The sequence below is a fragment of the Haliotis cracherodii genome, unplaced genomic scaffold, assembly GCF_022045235.1.
Source record: "Haliotis cracherodii isolate W230 unplaced genomic scaffold, xgHalCrac1.p SCAF_1, whole genome shotgun sequence".
Lineage (NCBI taxonomy): Eukaryota > Metazoa > Mollusca > Gastropoda > Lepetellida > Haliotidae > Haliotis > Haliotis cracherodii.
In genome coordinates, this window is record NW_027266264.1 from 77,844,326 (window position 1) to 77,865,617 (window position 21,292).

General features: G+C 38.6%; 1 protein-coding gene across 5 annotated transcripts in view; it reads left to right on the top strand.

Moving 5' to 3' along the window:
- The window catches only part of LOC139477665 (multiple C2 and transmembrane domain-containing protein 1-like), a 197,354-nt gene that overhangs the window by 82,306 nt on the left and 93,756 nt on the right, over positions 1-21,292 (top strand). For 2 of the 5 annotated variants that reach the window (XM_071260077.1, XM_071260152.1), the window contains exon 1: positions 13,216-13,999. The exons of 2 other annotated variants lie outside the window; for them this stretch is intronic. In XM_071260077.1, coding sequence (XP_071116178.1) covers positions 13,325-13,999 — 675 coding nt within the window. In that variant the 5' untranslated portion in view covers positions 13,216-13,324. Of the gene's footprint in view, positions 1-13,215; positions 14,000-21,292 lie in introns of those variants that run through there. One more of the 5 variants, XM_071260224.1, reaches the window with a different exon arrangement.

Sequence of the window (21,292 nt, forward strand, 5' to 3'; positions counted from 1 at the left end):
ACCTCTTGAAACCTACAGTGTGTACCCGAGTAGGGTCGGGTAATAGGGGTGTGGGTACCCAGGTAGTAAATTTGGACTCGTCCCAGCCCTAGTTTCAACTGAAATAAACAAAAAAGGTACATTCGCATAACATTTTGTATCGGATGATTATTGTGCTATCATCTGTTATCAACTTAGCCTCTTAGTCACAGATCCCCGCCCGAGTCATACCAAAAGATATTAAAAGATGGTACTTGTTGTTACCCTGTCTGGCGCTCGGCATTAAGGGGCTAAAACAAGGACTGGTCGGCTCGGAGTCAGTATACTGTGTCTGAGTGGGATATTCATGTTAAACTGTGGCATGGTATCTCAGTGAGCTAGCACTATAAATCGGCATCATTCCGGACTAGTACAAGCAGCCACACAAACACACACATGTACATGCACTTCGCTATATAAGTGCAATAATCTTGGACGCGACGTTAAACTCCATTCACCTCACCTCTTAGTCACAAGTCATAATGCAATGTTTGTGGTGTGTTTTCTCAGATCTTTTTTTCTTTTTTTTAAAGTGTGGTTTTGGTTTTGTAGTCAGAAATGACCAATACTGCAGAATTTTTTTGTCATCATGCCATCTGTTGTCTGCCATCTTACCCACTGAAAACTTCTTAGACAGGTCCAACCCTGTCTTAAATTTTGCTGTAAACTAAGATCATTTAGTGCTAAGACAGCTTCGAGAATAGACTTGCCATGGATTCTTTTGCTAGAACACTTTTATGACTATCTTAGCACTTGGAGTGCTTCGCACTATTAGCACTTGATTGTAACTGTTTTACAACAACTGAAAAGAGTTGTAAGAATGATTATAGATGATAAATAGAATCACACCCGCACATCTTTTTAAATGAAAAGGTGTCAACACTCTTCAATAACAGTTTAAAACTACTCGGCAAGTTTCATTGTGAATTCATTGTGAATTCTCCATTTTTATGTCCAGAATATTGTCACTGTTGATTGTGAATCTGGAAGAGTTTTGGAAGCTTGTAGGAATGTATTGTTTTCAGATTGGTATCTGGTACATACTTGTCAAGTAAAAAAGGTGCAAAACATTTTATCACCTTGAATCACCCTTGTGTCACTCTTATGAAACTTAACCGCCTCCGTGGTCTAGTGGTAGAGCATCCGCCCAGAGAGCGGAAGGTCCGGGGTTTGATCCCCAGCCACGTCAGACCAAAAGACGTTATAAGATGGTACTTGTTGTTACCCTATCTGGCGCTAGGCATTAAGGGGCTAAAACAAGGACTGGTCGGCTTGGAGTCAGTATACTGTGTCTGATTGGGGTATTCATTTTCACCTCACCTCTTATGAAACTTCTTGAATGATCAGGCTGTACTGTGTTCGTCATCAAGCAAGGGAGGTAACTCTAAATCACACTTCTTGTTACAATCTTGACACTCGACATTGTACAAGCCTTTCTGTCATTTGCTGCCACTGACATCACTCATGGATGGATGAAAACCACTGTAAATTTATATGAGAGAGAATTGTGATATTTTGGACCCTTCTCATTTAAAAATGCTGGATCTGCCCTTGTCACTGCACATAAACTTCCAACACAGTCTCTGCAGCCGCAGAACAAATTATATCAGGGCCTCAGGGATTATCTCCACTTATAGCCCTACCCTATGTGGTATAAATTATTTGAACACCAACAGTGCTGTGCCGTCCTGCCGACGGAGGCTGGGTTAGGTTAAAGGTTTAAACAGTTTTATGGATATTGGTTGGAAATGTCAGCTGATAGTCTCACTAGATTTTGACAGCGCATGAGGATCTGCTTCAGGATCATGTTTTGAAAGTTAATCCTTGCATGCTCTTAGAAGTTTCAGAACATTCTGTGTGTCATATCCATTATTGATAACATTGACTCTGCATTAATATCTAGCATCACCATCATGTCTATAGAGATTGTCATGAGATTGAGCTGAATGTATTCTTGACAGTTAAACATATCAAGTTTAGCAAGTAATGTTTATTCTCACATGTCCATGATGGTGATCAGTTACAGTAGTTCTACCTAATTGTAAAAGTTGTAGTCCACAAGGAATTTCACTTGTCCTTCCTGAGTAAAACTGAATAAAATTGATTGGAAATATAGATTCATCAACCTTTACAGTTGTCAAATTTGTATTTCAGACTATTGAGATAGTCCAATGTAGAAAATAAACTTCCTTTGATTTATGTGGCAATGAGAGTGTATGGTTGTATCCATCTGTGTGAGTTCGAGAGGATTTGCTGTTCGAGGTGAACCATGAATTGATTAGATGCCCGCCACAAAGGTGTTGATAGCCAGATGCTGCAGACGTACAGATGATTCATCTTTTGCTTCTCTGCTTCACTCACTCACTCACAATCAATGAAACTGCCGTGGTGTTGTGGAAAAACGTCTGCCCAGAGAGCAGAAAGTCAGTGGTTCAATCCCATCTCATCATACCAAAAGATGTTAAAAATGGTACTTGTTGTTTCCCTGCCCTGAGCTCAGCATTAAGGGAATAAAAGAAGGACTGGTCAGTTCGGGGTCAGCATACTGTGTCTGAGTGGGGTATCCGTGTTGCACTGCTGCATGGTATCCCAGTGGGTTAGCACTATAAAACTGGCTTTAGTCTGGACTAGCGCATGCATACACGCATATGTCGCTACATAAGTGGAATAATCTTCGAACGCAACTTGACCCCTGTGAATTTCACTTCACCTTACCTTACAATCAATGTCCACATGAATGTTTTCCTTCAAGTACATGACAGACATTATATGTGTGCTGCAGAAAAGAAAGAAAATCTGACACTTGTTATTAATGTGGATTTGGATCATTTTGTTTAATAAATTTATTATTTTCTTTATCATTTAGATCTCAGTAATACTGGAACGGAACGGCCAAAGACTGGTCTATGATTACTAGTGGATAAACTACTAAAATAAACAGATGACAAATTGTGACCAAATATATACTAGAGCTTGGGGATGAGGTTTTGCGAAAACATATCACAAGGATCTTCAAAATTACGTATTTCAAAACTAGCGAAACGCAGAAGGATCACAAAAGTAGGTAAAGTTAGATAACGAGTTTATTCATCGATTATTAAACTGAAAAAATTGTAGAATGTCTCAGGATCGCGAGACGTGATACCGGCTGTCAACTGTACAGGAAACATCAGTCCCTCGGCATTGTCTGTCACATCATGGCTTTAGAATCTGGTTCTTGTCTGTATCTCTCCCACGATTGATATGTCTGAACTGTTAAAATGATTGTAATGTACACTTAACTTCCAAACTTTGAAAATGGTACGAACTTGGCTGTAACCAGAACTGGATCGATGAAATGTAAACAATACATTCCAGAAGTCATGTGACCCAGAATGAATGAGGCCACATCTCCTAGAGCAAAAAAATTGCGATATAAGTCAGCATGAATCCTAATTATAGCATTAAGTATAAAAAGGATCGATTCTAGAACATTCCCAATAAACTTCGTAGATAAAAACCCTTGACTGAGGAGGCATCATCAAGCAACGTGATAACGTAAACTTTCAGGTTGAAAGGACCTCGCCCCCAAATCGCGAAGACAATCGACGACTGTCAAAACATCTAAATAGACTGTATACTGTAATCATACAAATGCGTCTTGTGATAACTGTAACTGTAATTTTTGTTATGATACAATTAGTTAAAAAAATTCTATCGAGATAATCCTTTTCAGGATTATTTATTGGTGCTGTGCTCTATGACAGCTGTCACGGAGCACGATTGCCTGATATTATAGATTTGCTGTCATGGAACATGATTGCAGGATAATTTAGTGTCTACATTACATCTGCACTTTTTGTAACACAACAGTATGGCATAATATCGTGTGGGCATGGGACTCGTCATTGAAATCTAATGCATAAAAGTTTGAATGTGAAATACACAATTATTAAAAGATTAGTGTACTTGAGAATTTTTATTCATAAATAGGAGCCTCGTAAAAATGGTCAGTATTGTCACAATATCCCATTTTGGGACACCAATAATGGTCTCACAAATATTGTATCCACGTTGGGAATAAAACCCAGATCTTCAGTGTCACAGGCAAACACCTTAACTACAAGGCTACCATAGCTATAATAAGAACAAGTTGTCCCTGTGGAGTCCTGTCCAGATATCTTGACTTGCCTATATAAGGATGATAGAATTACGACACATCCATGTACTTATCTTTCAGTACAGCCTTGGAGCAATGCTTGCTGTGTGGGAGCTAACTAGCCATGAATAATTAAGCACACTATTGCTCTGATGGTATTCTATCAACACATTGACCTTATCAGCTGATACTGAAGCGTCTACTTAGTTTTCTTAAATGATTTACAAGTTGCAAACTATTTCTCATAAAACATGATTGAAATTGTTAAGGTGACATTGCCTGAATGATCATTTAGATCATAATTTTTAAATATCAACAAGGCTATAAAACAGTGCAGGAGAGTGTAATGTGCTGGGAATAATGCATGACGTTGCAGCTACAGTGTATGAGCAGCAAGGTCCGTATCAGAAAACTGGCTGTTAGTATTAAACGGTTGCATTTTGTCACTTAGATAAGAAATGAGAATGTCAAAAGTAAGATTTTCTCAAGATGCTTGTAATAACATGGTTTCCTCTCTTATGATTGCTGTTTATTTTGGGACTGTCTTGATGAGTTTCTGTTGGCTACTTCATCCCATGTAAACTTATTCCCACTGGGTGTTATCAGTTATTTTAATCTGCACCTGTCACTCAGTGTTTGTCATCCTCTGTAAACAGCTGCTTGGGTTCAAATATATGTTATACAATGAAATGGATGGCCACAAGTTGTAGGCCGTCCATGACAGTATTCACAACAAATAAGTATGATTTTAAGTATTGAATATCTCGGCGGGATCCATGAAGCTGACCTTTGACATACATGTACCCATTAAAGTTATTTCAAATGTTGATGATCCATTTGATAGAGTTATTTTTCTTGATTAAAAATAAAGAGAGAAAAAAACTTGAAAAAAAGTTTAGTTACCTTCTCAAAAGTCTTAAGGCGCAAAAGTTGATTTCCAAGTTTATCAAAGTACCATGTGAGTCTTCAACTTGAGCTGTTGTGATGTCATTGCAGAAATGGTTTTCCTTTTTCTGAGAAACTGCACAAGTCTGTTTCACACCGTAAGGGAGTTTAAGCTTTAAAAGGTTTGCAATTTTAAAATTAGTTGTTCATAAGACCTATTTGAAAAAATGAAAAACAAATGATTGTGTTTTTATGTGTTCTCAGAAAACAAAATCTGGAGTTGCTATTGTTCATGAATATTCCTAGTTTCCTGTGCTGTCAGAGTATGACATCTTACATCCAGCTGACCTCTGTACAGGATGATGGAACAGGGTTTTGATTATCTTTTGTCAGAATCAGAAAAATGGCCACGTCAGGATTTGAGGATTGTTTGCACGTTGATACACATCACACTTATTTAGATTTCTTTCAAGAAATGCTGAAACCATGTCATGAAGAAATCGTGAGATTCTGTTGATTCTATAATTCCTGAATCAACAGATTCAAGTGATTTCTCCAACTTAAACCATGTTATGTTTAATATACAGAACTACGGTTAAAACGAATTAAAATTAATGGTCCCTTTGAGTTTGTTATAACCGTAGTTTGTTATAAGCATGTGTACAGCAAACAAATGGGACCAAGAAATAGTTCGTTATATCCGTCTGGTCGTTATAAACATAGTTTACTGTATATATCTGTCTATAATTTTGCATAATGACCTATAGTTGGGTCAGTTTGACTTGTTTAAAATGCAGGTTTAGAATGACCAGGGAATCCCAAGCTCAGAATCAACTGCATGAAGAATAGTGAGATGTCATATTAATGGTTTCAGAGACTGGAATATGTGTACCTTCCTAATGAGGTTATTCCACCATCCTTACAGCCTGAATATACAGGGGAACATATTATCAAAGCAGACAATTGCAGATAGTAATATTTTGATGCTGAAGGCAACCGTTTTAAAAGGCTTCTGTGACTGACATATAAGATGTTGATACAATTGGACCCTGCAATTATGCTATTTTCTACTTTGTGGTTAATTTATTTATCATTGCATGAATTAGATTCATAAATAATTACAAATACTGTTTTTCTATATATAGACTTGATACAAGTTGATTTAAAAGGCCACAACACTTGTGATTGAGATAATTAACTGCTAAATTATCAGCAACAACACTTGTGATTGAGATAATTAACTGCTAAATTATCAGCAACAACACTTGTGATTGAGATAATTAACTGCTAAATTATCAGCAACAACACTTGTGATTGAGATAATTAACTGCTAAATTATCAGCAACAACACTTGTGATTGAGATAATTAACTGCTAAATTATCAGCAACAACACTTGTGATTGAGATAATTAACTGCTAAATTATCAGCAACAACACTTGTGATTGAGATAATCATTTGTAGGTGCTGATGAACTCTTCACAGACTTGTCATTTGTCATGCTTTTATTTTTAGCGTTTATAACTGTTACTGAATTCAAGACATAGCATACACACAGTGATATATTTTCGACATATTGCTGAATAGTAACAAGTGCCTGCCTCCTGGACGATTGCTATTTAAGTCCATGAAAGGTGCATGTCTTTTAAGTGTTTTTCAGTGCAAATGAAGTGGCATGCATTGTACATGCGGCTGCGAGATAAACTCTGTGTTGTATGTGCAGTATTGTGGCTACTGGACATGAGTGTAGATTTTTATGATGTTATTAGTGTTATCTATGTGATGTTATTAGTGTTTTGTCATTGAAATGACATTGTTTGTTTCATTAGAATATTCATTAATTGCTATATTCATGTACATCATAGAATTTGAGTATTACAGACAAATGGACTGACTTTGCTTTGATTTCATATAAGCAGAGTTACATACAATCTTGGCATAAAAAAGTCTTCAGGTTTCTCCTGTGAAATCTTGGACAATACTACTTTTCATACTAATGCACAGATTTTTTACCATGCTGGACAAGTAGTTATGTAAAGGATAAAACACAATTATGAGGTTTTCTTTGACATAGTAAACCCTGAGGTAAACTGTGACAATGGTGTGATGATGGCACTGTTGTGTCATATTAATTATGAGTTTGAAATTTGAAGTATCAGTCTTGATAATCAGGCTATATGTTATATGATCACCCACCCACCCACTCACTCACTCACCAACCCACTCAAATTTATTCGACTTCTTAGCCTTTTAGAATATACCCTTCTTGTGAGCTCTATAGAATTTCACTCACTCACTCAAACCATCATTCTCTCAAATTTATCCTTCTTGTGAGCCCTTTTGACTTGACTCACTCACTCGTATTCCACTTGTGAACCATATAGAATTTCATTCACTCATCCACACAATTCAGGTATACCTCATTCAAATGTATCATACTTGTGAGCCCTATAGAATTTCATTCCTATTCACTCAAACATATTCTTATGTCAGCCCTCTAGACTTTCACACTCACTCACTCACTCACTCACTCACTCACTCACTCACTCACTCACTCACTCACTCACTCACTCACTCACTCACTCACTCACTCACTCACTCACTCACTCACTCACTCACTCACTCTCACTCACTCACTCACTCACACAACATTTACTCAAATGTACCCTACTTGTGAGCCCTCTAGCATTTCACTCACTCACTCACTCACACAAAGTTATCCTACTTGTTAACCATATCAACTTTCTCTGAGGCACTCACTCACTCAGATTTGTTGGTATTTTTAGCTTGACAGAAACTTTTCCATCACTTGTAATACACACATTCTTTGCAAAACTGTTTGGCATCAACCACTCCTTCTCTCACCCCTTGTTATGATAAGTAAGGGAGGGACTAGGTGTCATCCAGCGAGGCTACCACCCCAGCCACGGTCTCGGCCCGTCTGTCTCGCCATCAAATATTCATACCTATATTGTCAGCAGAGGAATACTAGATATCAACACCATCATGAAGCTAACATCATGCTTCTATAATTCATGTGGTAGACAGCCACAGCACTGATGTGTCGTGAATAAGGGGATGTCATAGTCTCCTGGGCAATGGCTGACTTATTGATGGCCATATTGACATGCCATGTTGCTGGTTGTGTGACAAATCATCCTGAAAGCAACGTGAATCTTTAATGTCACCTAGCTACATTATTGGAGAATTGTAGTATGCCTGATGACAGTCTGAATGCCAACTCATCTTACACAATATAGGGGCTATTATCTCATAAAAGGTGCATATCTACCGTATTGTATTGGAATACGACACAAATAAATTCCGCTATTGGCTGTCAGATGGTGTCACAGTGAAATGAACATGTGCGAGTCTGGTATAATCTTACGATGTTTGAATAATAGAGAAGCAAACAGAAATTGTAGCTTGATATTGAACATCATTATTGAAGGGTCACCTCGGTGTGTCAGGGTGTCAAACATGAACATACGACAACATGTATCAATAGGTTTGAGTACCGTATACGATGTAATAAGCGCCCAGGGGGATCTCAAAATTAGAAATAGGGGGCTCTTATTAGAATATAATTTTGGTGAAAAAAAACAGAGTTGAAAGATCGTAAATTTTGTGGTTTATGCAGACAGCCTGAAATGATACAAAAGAAAGGTCTGTGTGTATTATATACGACAAATATATTTTCCAGAATATATTTGGCCATAATTAAGGGTGCATATAACACACGAGTGCATATAATACATGATTAAATAAATCTTGTGTACATTGATCAATCAGAAGGGGTGCTAATTGGGATTGTTCACTAGCCAATATGTTAACAAATATCGCTGTGGGCGCTTATTAGAGTGTGGCGCTTATTACGTCCAATATTGTATATTGACAATGTGATTAACAGTTGAAGAACATGTTGATTTTGTCTCTGTCATTCTGATTGGATGCTTTCGTTGATTGGGAAAATGGACGACTACTGAAAATAATGAAAAGTACAAGATTGAAGGTCATTGGAAAATCTACCAAAATCACACGCCTGACCGCAACCAGTAGTTAGGCCCACACACCTGGAATGCATGACAAGTACCAGTCAATGTGGGTATATAAGGATTCATTGCAATCTCATGCATCTCAACTGCATTGTTGGAAGTTGAAAATGTGATGTTTTTTTAATACTTTTATCTCTTAGTATCTTCATTACCCATTAATGACGCTGTTTATATATTGCCTGACACAAGGGAGGTAACTGTGTATGGTCTGTGCAACCTCTCAACAATCTGACACCCTGTTCTGTGTGATCAAGTCTGCTCTGATGATGTCTCTTATCTCTATTGATGTATTAATTAGTCTATAATGCTACTGAAACCATACAGTGCTCCTTTTGTACATCTCTTATGGCACATATTCATGCTAAGAATATGGACATTATTTGCCCAAAACAAACAGATGATAAGGCTTGGATTAAGTCAACTTTCAAATGAGGAGCAGTTGGGAGGCAAATTACTTCTTTGGCTCACAAATTTACTTAGAGTTTTGTTTCCTATCAGATTTCCATACCTTAGGTAAATCAACATTACATATATGTGTATACATCTAGTGTTTAGACACCTAAAAGAAAGACAAACTGGATTGTAAACATCCCATATACAAGATTTCATGGGATCATGCGTCTTAGTCTAATAACTATCTGTAAGTACTCAAACACATGACAGTTTTATGCACTTTATGTTGGTATTATGAAAAGTATGATGTTAAATGTTTCAATTCAAGATTTTATACAGATGCCATGTTTTTTGTGTTTAAAGGACTTCAAGTTTGTTTCAGTTGTGTTTGTCATATTCATGTTTACATGCAACAATCAATCAAAATTTGTTTTCATCTAAGCGTGTGTGTCTCTAGTTCTAGCTACGAAGAAGCATGACTTTGTAGGTGATTACAGTTGAGGAAGTATTGTCTTCCATGACAGTCTATATCTTCTCTCTTGATAACACTACCTAAATGTGGGGGCACGGGTGGCCCAGTCATCTAAGGCGCCACGATTCGCTGTGCAGAGTTGCGTCCCTTAGGCACGTCAGAAACCTATGATTGTGGGTTCGAATCCCGGTTTGCCCCGATTATGTTTCTAGGTTTGTCAGCACCATACCCGTGTTCGTGGGTTTCACCGAAGTGGTTAATGTCTGAGACCTGCATCACTTCGGGCTTTCCTCCCACATTAAGCTGACATGCTGTGATATAACTGGAATACTGTTAAAAGCAGCGTTAAACTCACTCACTCACTCACTACCTAAATGTTATGCCTTGGAGAAAGGCTGATCCCACAATATAAACAACAGCTGATAGACATACAGCATGCAAGGCACAGCTTGCTAAATACAATGTTTATTTCTAATACAGGATATTTACCATCCCAATACACACAAGCGTACTAGCCTTTATTTACAATGAGAAAAAGAATGCCTAATTTGACAGATTTCAGTCACAAATACTGGAGAGTATTGTTGATATTGGTCATGAGACACCTGTATAAGAATTTTAGATAGAAATACTTTGATAGTGAGCTAAACCTTAATGCGGAAATATCAATTATACTCAACACTAGTGTTGTGTATGCCAATATTCCAGCTGTGACCTAAGAGATTGGTACAAAAATGACTCTAGATTATTACACTATTTCCATAAATGCTTTCTTTGGAAAAAGAATAACACTGATATTTGCTGAAGCTGAAACAATTAATCAATGATCACAACAGATATTTGGGGAAATCAGAACATTGCTTTCAATGTGGGTCAGTACAAGAAGATTGTGATTGGACATATATGATAAATGATGAGAAATCCAGGCATGTATTCTTGTGAACCATGACGTATAATACATCATGAGATACAGTGTCCTATCACCAACCCTCACATGTTGATATCAATCAGTAATACATTCACTCCGTCATCAGATATCGGACAAATGGGATAAAATTGCTTTCGGTCTTTTGTGATGAAAATAAAAACTGTGATTAGGCAACAGCGGAGGGGTTCCGAATTTGATTTTGGTGGGAGTCCTCCTCCGTCACACTTCCAGAGAAGAAATGCTCCACAGAGACTTCAAATCAATACCCAGTCAAATTCCGGCAGAGGACGATCACGCTCACAACGCTTATGGAAATGGGAGTTAGTAACATTGGACTAAGTCTGGCTTGGGAATGAGGCAGTGAGATATTTCTCACTGTATCCGATGTAGAAGATGGGATGTGTAGGAGTGATGCAACATTCAGGGCACTCGTATTCCTTCAGTGGATGTTTTATACCATGTCCTTGGACCAAACACTAGTCCCAACATTGGGCTGGTATTGCCGTCTGCCGACCACCGGTGGATCAAGTTGAAGGACTTCAGATGGACTCTGTATTTTCTGTGATACAAGCTTGTTCTTGCCAGGAGTAATCGTCCAATATCCCACTTTCGTGATTGGTTGTCTTAGAAATACACACAGCGGGAGAAACCAGGATATTCAAGCTCATAACACCCTACCAGGATTCAACAGTGTTGCCGCGCATAGTACTGAAAACAATACATTTAGATAAACAACTTTATTAGGAGCTCATGTTAATTAGTTGTTTTAACGTGATGTCTATTATTTTGCATTTATTTTGAGATCTTAATTTAAACCTCGTGATCGTGAGTGTTTCCCTGATCAGATATATTCCAGATGTATATTGCACTGACACAGTTGGATGATGAAATATGAGGTATATGATATGGACAATAGCCTCTCCCCAGATACCTGACAGTGATGAAGATTGTTGGATTTGTATAACAATACTAAGCTGATGTTATTCAACAGGGACAGGTGATATGAATGATATTGACCCCTGATATACAATGCTATGTCTGCAGGACATGTGTAACAAAACAGATTGGTATTAAATCAAGGAAAAAGTATTTATAGCAGAGTGGAATGTCACATCAACAGAAAGAGATATGTCCCTGAAAGGAGAGAAATGCAAATGGATGTGAAGGTGACTTCAATGGGCAGAAATACTGTTGACGTGGGACAGTTGTGGAAAGATTTATTCCCAGCTGTCACACACTAGTGTTGTGTTCAGTCAGATTATAACAGAAAAGAGCCTCAAATTGAGAGAATATAGCTGGTTACACTGATACTGAGTGATATGCATTTATTTTGAAAGATATCATGATATAATACATTAAGTTTTGGGGGACTGGAAGTCATGATCAGTAAGAAATAAGCAGGACACTGATTGTCAACAAAGTGGCTGTGATGTGAATAGTAAGTGTGATTTGGTTTATTTAGACAAGGAGATTGACCACCTGTGGACCAGGAATTGACCCATCTGTGGGACTCTCCTGTGGAAGTAGCGTTACACAGGACACACTGAGTCCTACGTTTGGTTGCTGACAAGTGGAACTGTCGAGGTGCTGGTATAGTGTATAGATGTGGACATTCTTTTGCGAATGTATGCATAAAGACTTGAGATCTTGACTGTGTTTACTTGGAGCAGAAGTGGGACACTTGACTGGTGTTACGTGGAAGTATTTGCATGCAGATAGTTGTTGCGTCTGCTGTACCTGTTCACATGAGGCTGGATTGTGGTCAGTGAAGCGTAACCAGCTAGGTTAAAGGTCAAGCCAATGAACAAGGAAAGGAAACATTATCGAGTTTGAGATTGTTAATGAGCATGACCTGAATTGCAACACTGATCAGACAGTTCTTATATGTGTTCCATGCCTATAAGCTTTGGAGCTGATTATAGGGTATAGCAAATTCTGTGGTATCGACTTAAGCTGTAAGCGTGTCTGGCTGTGGATTTGAGAAAGGTATTGATGATTTGTTTGACCCGGCATCTTCTGCCTCGTTTGTGTGAGAGAGAGAGAGAGAGTCAGCTACGACCGGCCCAATCAACAGTTTACCCATGTCGACTAGCTTCTTACAAACGTGCCAGATAAGATCGGATTGTGTGGCAAGTGCTTTAATCCTACATTTGGAATAAACAGTGGTTTACGGGAGCTCCACCTCCTGTGTGCCCTGCTTGGCACTGTGTTGGGATTAACGAGGATGTGATTGGTTTTAATTGGTCAGTTTGATAGAGGAGCACATGTAAACATGTGTGTGGATGGATCCTAACTATAGGGATCTCAAGGGACAAGATACACTTGTAGATACCTCATGCCTTTCACAGCTGTGATTGGACTTCTTGTGGAGAGAGGTGGTCGACATGTGTTCCCGATTGTTACCATACACACGTTTTGTTAAATAACAACTTTCATCATGACAGATCAGTCACAGTTTCGGAAGTATTTTGCTTCCATTCTGCTTAGAAAATCAAACAAGAAAAAGCCTGAAGTAAAAGGGAAAGTTGCAGAACTTCGATATCAGGACGCTGTGAGCCGGTCCATGGATAACCTGCTAACTGTAGCAGCTAGTGTCCCCATACCCAAAGATGTCACGGCTGTAGAGCCACCTCAAAAAACATCCGAAAAGCCACCGTTGCCAATACCTCGTGATCTTGCACATCTACGCCGACATTCGTATGATTATTGTGGTGACAAGGCCAACGATACTGCTGAGGAAGGAAGCGAGGCACCAAGTGATGACGATGACCGTCGAGAAACTGACCAGTTTACAAATGTCCTCTTACATTCCAGAGACTCGGAAGCGTCAGCATCCCCTGTGCCTTCACAGAAAAGATATTCCGATGGAAGTGGAGTGTTTAGTTTCGTCCGCAGGTCCATGTTATCATCGATGGGTCGATCTGGGAGTATTACTAGTGATAAGGATTCGGATATAGACGAGGATTATTTAAGAGATCGGGATCGAGATCGTGTGAGTTTGTCAAGTGTTCAGACAGCTAGTGTTTTCAATTTATCTGAGGATGATAGTGATGTCTTTGGACAGAGGATACCTGTTCAGAGGGGATGGGCATACTCAGATGAGATGATGCAGGTAAACATGGAGATAAATGTCAATCAGTCGATGTCATCCCCAAAATAGTTCTTCAACCACCATTTACAGCACATATTCCCTCCTATACCACCTGGTCAGATATAATCTAGACAGTATTTTGAGGTTTTTAATAAAATATTTTTCATGCTGAGAAAATGACAGTGATGTCATGTTATAAAGCTAGCCAGGAAAAAGAAAAGGATAAATTGTAATCTTCAGAATCTGAATATATTCATTGTATCTGACAGCCAGGACATTGGGGAATAATGATCTGAGATGTAAAATGAAAAGATCGCTATGTACCTTGACAATGTCAAAAGATTTGCAGTCATTATTCATGATATACTTTTGTGACAGGACATAGTGAAATGTGTGAGCTTATGGAGGTTGTACAGTACATGATTGATGCTTTCAATCCTTAAATCTCCAACCTTCTGTCAGGAGTAGAAGGAATATTGATTCATGCATAACCTAGAAACGCTACACAAGCTATTACAATACCATGAAGAATAAACTTGTTACATTAGTTATACCCTACACTGTGGCATACATTGGTTATATCCTACACTGTGGCATACATTAGTTATACCATACACTGTGGCAAACATTGGTTATACACTACACTGTGGCATACAATAGTTATACCATACACTGTGGCTTACATTGGTTATATCCTACACTGTGGCATACATTAGTTATACCCTACACTGTGGCATACATTGGTTATATCCTACACTGTGGCATACATTGGTTATACCATACACTGTGGCATACATTAATTATACCCTACACTGTGGCATACATTGGTTATACCATACACTGTGGCATACATTGGTTATACCATACACTGTGGCATACATTGGTTATATCCTACACTGACCGCCTCCCTGGTCAAGAGGTAGAGCGTCCGCCCGGAGAGCGGAAGGTCCGGGGTTCGATCCCCGGCCACGTCATACCAAAAGACGTTAAAAGATGGTACTTGTTGTTACCCTGTCTGGCGCTCGGCATTAAGGGGCTAAAACAAGGACTGGTCGGCTCGGAGTCAGTATATTGTGTCTGAGTAGGGTATTCATGTTAAACTGCGGCATGGTATCTCAGTGGGCTAGCACTATAAATCGTCATGAGTCCGGACTAGTACAAGCAGCCACACAAACACACACACTTACATGCATGTCGCTATATAAGTGCAATAATCTTGGACGCGACGTTAAACCCCATTCCACCACCACTATATCTACACTGTGGCATACATTAGTTATACCATACACTGTGGCATACATTGGTTATACCATACACTGTAGCATACATTGGTTATACCCTACACTGTGGCATACATTAGTTATACCATACACTGTGGCATACATTGGTTATACCCTACACTGTGGCATACATTAATTATACCCTACACTGTGGCATACATTTGTTATACCATACACTGTGGAATACATTAGTTATACCATACACTGTGGCATTCATTAGTTATACCATACACTATAGCATACATTGGTTATATCCTACACTGTGGCATACATTGGTTATACCATACATTGTGTCATACATTAATTATGCCCTACACTGTGGCATACATTAGTTATACCATACACTGTGGCATATGGTAGTTAAACCATACACTGTGGCATACATTAGTAATATACCATACACTGTGGCATACATTGGTTATACCATACACTGTGGCATACATTGGTTATACCATACATTGTGTCATACATTAATTATACCATACACTGTGGCATACATTAGTAATATACCATACACTGTGGCATACATTAGTTATACCATACACTGTGGCATTCATTAGTTATACCATACACTGTGGCATACATTGGTTATACCATACACTGTGGCTTGCATTGGTTATACCATACACTGTGGCATACATTGGTTATACCGTACACTCTGGTATACATTGGTTATACCATACACTGTGACATACATTGTTACTGTAAAACAGGAAATTAATGCGAGCAGAATATTAATGCAAAAAATGCAAGTGACGGAAGGTCGCATTAATTTTTCAAATAACAAAGTCACCTAAACAAAGTGAAGTTGAGTAGTGGTCAGTTCACATTCTGTCAAGCAGCCCAGATTGGCGCCAGCCCTGAAATATCCCATCAGTGTCCTATACAAGCTTGTCAAGAGCAGACACGAGCCAACGCGCATGAATGGGTTTCATGACACTAATCCACAGGTCAACAGGAGTGTGAGGATTGTCACCTGATCGAAGATTTGATACACTGATCTGTTTTCTATTTCTTTTCATCAAAGGGCCGAACGTATATACTAGTACCAACAGACTGTCAACTAAAACAACACTAACACAATGATAGCTGCAAGGAAACCATTCTCACGCTTGGCCATCAAACATACGGGCAATTAGCTATAAATAATATTAAAATAAGGAAGGAATCTCACACTGAAAAAACATTGACAGGGGATTTAATGTGCACAGTTATTTTATTTATCTGTCTACTCACAGTTCCTGCTCAAAACATCATTTGAAACAAACAAAGTGTTTTCAGGTAAGGCTTTTATTTACGTAGGTTACATTAATTAAAATAACACAGAACATAAATCCAGCGCATATTTTTTTAGGAAAGGGTATGGGCACTCGCATTTTTAAATGTACATTTATGTCTAAAATCAAGAGCTCGCATTATTTTCATTCATTGGTTATACCATACACTGTGGCATACATTGGTTATACCATACACTGTGGCATACATTGGTTATACCATACTCTGTGGCATACATTGGTTATACCATACACTGTAGCATACATTGATTATACCCTACACTGTGGCATACATTAGTTATACCATACACTGTGGCATACATTGGTTATACCATACACTGTGGCATTCATTAGTTATACCATACACTGTGGCATACATTAATTATACCATACACTGTGGCTTCAACCGTGCAGATACTGTAGTATAAAGTTGTTTCAGCCTAGCAGATACTGTGGTATAATGCTGTTTCAGCCTAGCAGATACTGTGGTATAATGTTGTTTCAGCCTAGCAGATACTGTTGTAAATGCCGTTTCAGCATAACAGATACGGTGGCATAATGCTGTTTCAGCCTAGCAGATACTGTGGTATAATGCTGTTTCAGCCTAGCAGATACTGTGGTATAATGTTGTTTCAGCCTAGCAGATACTGTTGTAAATGCCGTTCACCCTAGCAGATACTGTGGCATAATGCTGTTTCAGCCTAGCAGATACAGTGGTATAATGTTGTTTCAGCCTAGCAGATACTGTGGTATAATGTTGTTTAAAGCCAAGCAGATACTGCAGTATAATGCTGTTTCAGCCTAGCAGATACTGTTGTAAATGCCGTTTCAGCCTAGCAGATACTGTGGTATAATGCTGTTTCAGCCTAGCAGATACAGTGGTATAATGTTGTTTCAGCCTAGCAGATACTGTGGTATAATGTTGTTTCAGCCTAGCAGATACTGTTGTAAATGCCGTTTCAGCATAACAGATACAGTGGCATAATGCTGTTTCAGCCTAGCAGATACAGTGGTATAATGTTGTTTCAGCCTAGCAGATACTGTGGTATAATGTTGTTTAAAGCCAAGCAGATACTGCAGTATAATCCTGTTTCAGCCTAGCAGATACTGTTGTAAATGCCATTTCAGCATAACAGATACAGTGGCATAATGCTGTTTCAGCCTAGCAGATACAGTGGTATAATGTTGTTTCAGCCTAGCAGATACTGTGGTATAATGTTGTTTCAGCCTAGCAGATACAGTGGTATAATGCTGTTTCAGCCTAGCAGATACTGTGGCATAATGTTGTTTCAGCATAACAGATACAGTGGCATAATGCTGTTTCAGCCTAGCAGATACAGTGGTATAATGTTGTTTCAGCCTAGCAGATACTGTTGTATAATGTTGTTTCAGCCAAGCAGATACTGTGGTATAATGTTGTTTCAACCTAGCAGGTACTGCAGTATAATGTACGTTGTTTCAGCCTAGCAGATACTGTGGTATAATGTTGTTTCAGCCTAGCAGATACTGTTGTATAATGTTGTTTCAGCCAAGCAGATACTGTGGTATAATGTTGTTTCAACATAGCAGGTACTGCAGTATAATGTACGTTGTTTCAGCCTAGCAGATACTGTGGTATAATGTTGTTTCAGCCTAGCAGATACTGTTGTATAATGTTGTTTCAGCCAAGCAGATACTGTGGTATAATGTTGTTTCAACCTAGCAGATAATGTAGTATAGTGCTGTTTCTTCCTAGCAGATAATGTGGTATAATGTTGTTTCAGCCTAGCAGATAATGTAGTATAGTGCTGTTTCTTCCTAGCAGACATTGTTTTACAGAAGTGTGGTCCAGCAATTGATTATCTAAATGATAAACCTCATAATGGCATTGGGAGGTGCTGTTTGACAACATTGTTCAGTTCAAGTGTACAACACACAAGGGACAACTTCATGTAGAGAGGTAATTGTGTGCTGTTGGTGGACTGTCTGTATTCGTTGTGTTACAATGCGCTCGTAATATATCACCGAAGCTGGGGCTCGGATGAAGCCCTTACAACACACATATGCAGATACAAACACTTCCACCCACAGAATCTGTCCAAACAGTGTGATGGGTGTCATAAAACAGCTGGAGTATTGTGCAACACAGGCTATGTCATTGGCAGTGGGAAGGATTTAACATTACACTGATTGGGATAGGATACTTCCACGGCTACATCACCAAGCAACATTAGGAGAACAGAACTGATTCCTGGTATGAGCTGATAGATCTCATTGAACAATGTTATGTTACAGTAAGGGTGAGCTTGTGAAGTTCTGTGACTTTGCATCGCTAAGACTTAAAGCATTGGCCCCCTCCGTTAGTGAATTCCTTGCCTGAGAATCTAGGAGGTAATTACTGGAGTCCAACAACAAGAATCTTCCCCCACAGACACGCTGAAAGTGCTTATAGAAGTCTTGCGTTCTCTTTGGTTAGGAGTGGTTGCACATTTCGTGACCTTTTGTGTAATGAAGACTTATGGATTTCAACTTCATTTTCTTCCAATGCAACATTTCGCTACAGATGCTGGTATCTGCATCAAGCACTTCTTTGATAGTATCGGCATATGTACTGATACATGACATTGAAAAAATATCAATGTCAGGTCTGTTTTCATTGATACTACCTTATTCCTTATAGAATGTTTGAACCAGTTTCCAAGGGGAGTTATTTAAGGTACAATGGGACATTGTAGTGAGTCTGTGCTGCAGTATTCCTGTCAGTGGATGACAACACAGGTATGTTTGTCATGAGTGAGTGAGTGAGTATGGTGTAACGCCGCTGTTAGCAATATTCCAGCAATATCACGGTGGGGGACACCAGAAATGGGCTTCACACATTGTACCCATGTCGAGAATCGAAACCGGGTCTTCGGCGTGACAAGCGAACGCTTTAACCACTAGGCTACCCGACCGCTCCTTGTTTGTCATGACAATCAGTCACTACGCCGGTATTAATGTGTGGACTGAATGACGGAATTGCTTCCAGCTTCATGGATTATATTTACTGGTTATATTCTCATCTTGTCTAGACTTGCTTCAGCTGTTTTGACATACAAGGTTGCAGTTGAAATTAATTTAACTGACTTTTGATTATTGTTTCAATGGAATTAAAAATGATCTGTTGTGTGGATAGGCAGGACTGTGGTATATTTGACACAGTTATTGGGAAGTTGCTGGAGTTATCTATCAGTGGAAGAAAGTTTGAAGAAAGTGTTTAGTGACAGTCTCAGAGAAAGGTCATAACAGTCTTGAGGTTGTTTACAAATACTTGTGTGCACAGATGTGCATAGATGTGCAGATGAGCACAAAACTGATGATGTTGTTTTAGGTTTTGCATTTGCCATAGATTTATATTATTAAAAAACTATGATGACGTCACGCTATTGTTGTTGCAGTTGATTCTGAGTCAGGAACTCAATGGTCATTTTAACAAAATTTAGACACCTAAATATTTAGGTCGGAGTAAAACTGAAGCAACTATAGGTCATTATGCAAAATTGTCGATAAGTTATATGTCAACCATAACATGGTTTAGTAGGAGAAATCACTTATATCTTTTGATACTGCAAGTAAAATCAACAAATTCAGGTTAATTCTACATTTCTTCGCGGCATTAGACTGAATGTGGTTTTACGCCACTTTTAGCAATACTCCAACAATATCGTGTCAGGGGCTTCACACATTGTACCCATGTTGGAAACAAACCTGGGCCATTTGCATGATTAGCAGATACCACAACCTCAAGGCTACGTACTCCACCAGCCCTAGGGGCATTAGAGTAACCACATGGTTTCTATGTTGAACATACATGTCCATCAAAGACATGGCAGGATTTTGATTTTCTTCCCCAACATTGTTTCATTAATTATTCACAATGTCAAGATCAAAGGTTGCAAACTCAACACTGTATGCAATGTTAATTTTGTATAATTAACAGAAATAGCAAGACTTCCTGACATATCCGTATAGCTACTAAGCATCACAAGGTAGATTACGTAGTAGACAAACACTGCAATTAAGTCTGACTCTCAGATGCAAACAATTGTCATGTACCACTGCACCTGTAGCTTTAGGCCACGCCCCAAATAGTTTTGTTTCGCAATCCGAATACGAAACATGTGATATCAACGCTTTCACTTGGGTGTTTATACCTTCTACGAGTGTTATAACTTTTTCGTCTCAGGAATTGACATAACGTATCAAGGAAAATTGATATTCCCTACAAAGTCACAATCATTTTTTTCATTTTACTTACATTTAAACATTGCATTAATAATCAGCATTATCTAGAAAAGACAAAACACATTAACTTAACTGTTATAATGTCATTGTACCAATCCATGTGATATAGCGTATTTACTGATGTAGAAATTATAAGATAAGAAAGAGCCTATTAAAATCTCTGTTGTGATGTTCCAATAGAGAGAGTGAAGGTTTCATCAACACTGACATGCAGTCACCTAGAGCTGTGACAGGAAGATGAATAATGAGAAGGTTATCACAACCAAATCTGGCTATTATTGGGCTGGAGATAGTGAAGATGATCACCATCAATCGGAACACTGTTGGGTTTGAATTGATCGTACATATTGTCATGAAATGTTTGGCCAGTCGACACATGTTGAAATATTTACCCTTGAAGGATCAAACACATGTTTTGCTACTGTTGAACATTTTCTTTTAAAGATAAATACTGTTTTTGTACAGTTCACTTAATGTAACCTTTTGGGAGATGTCCT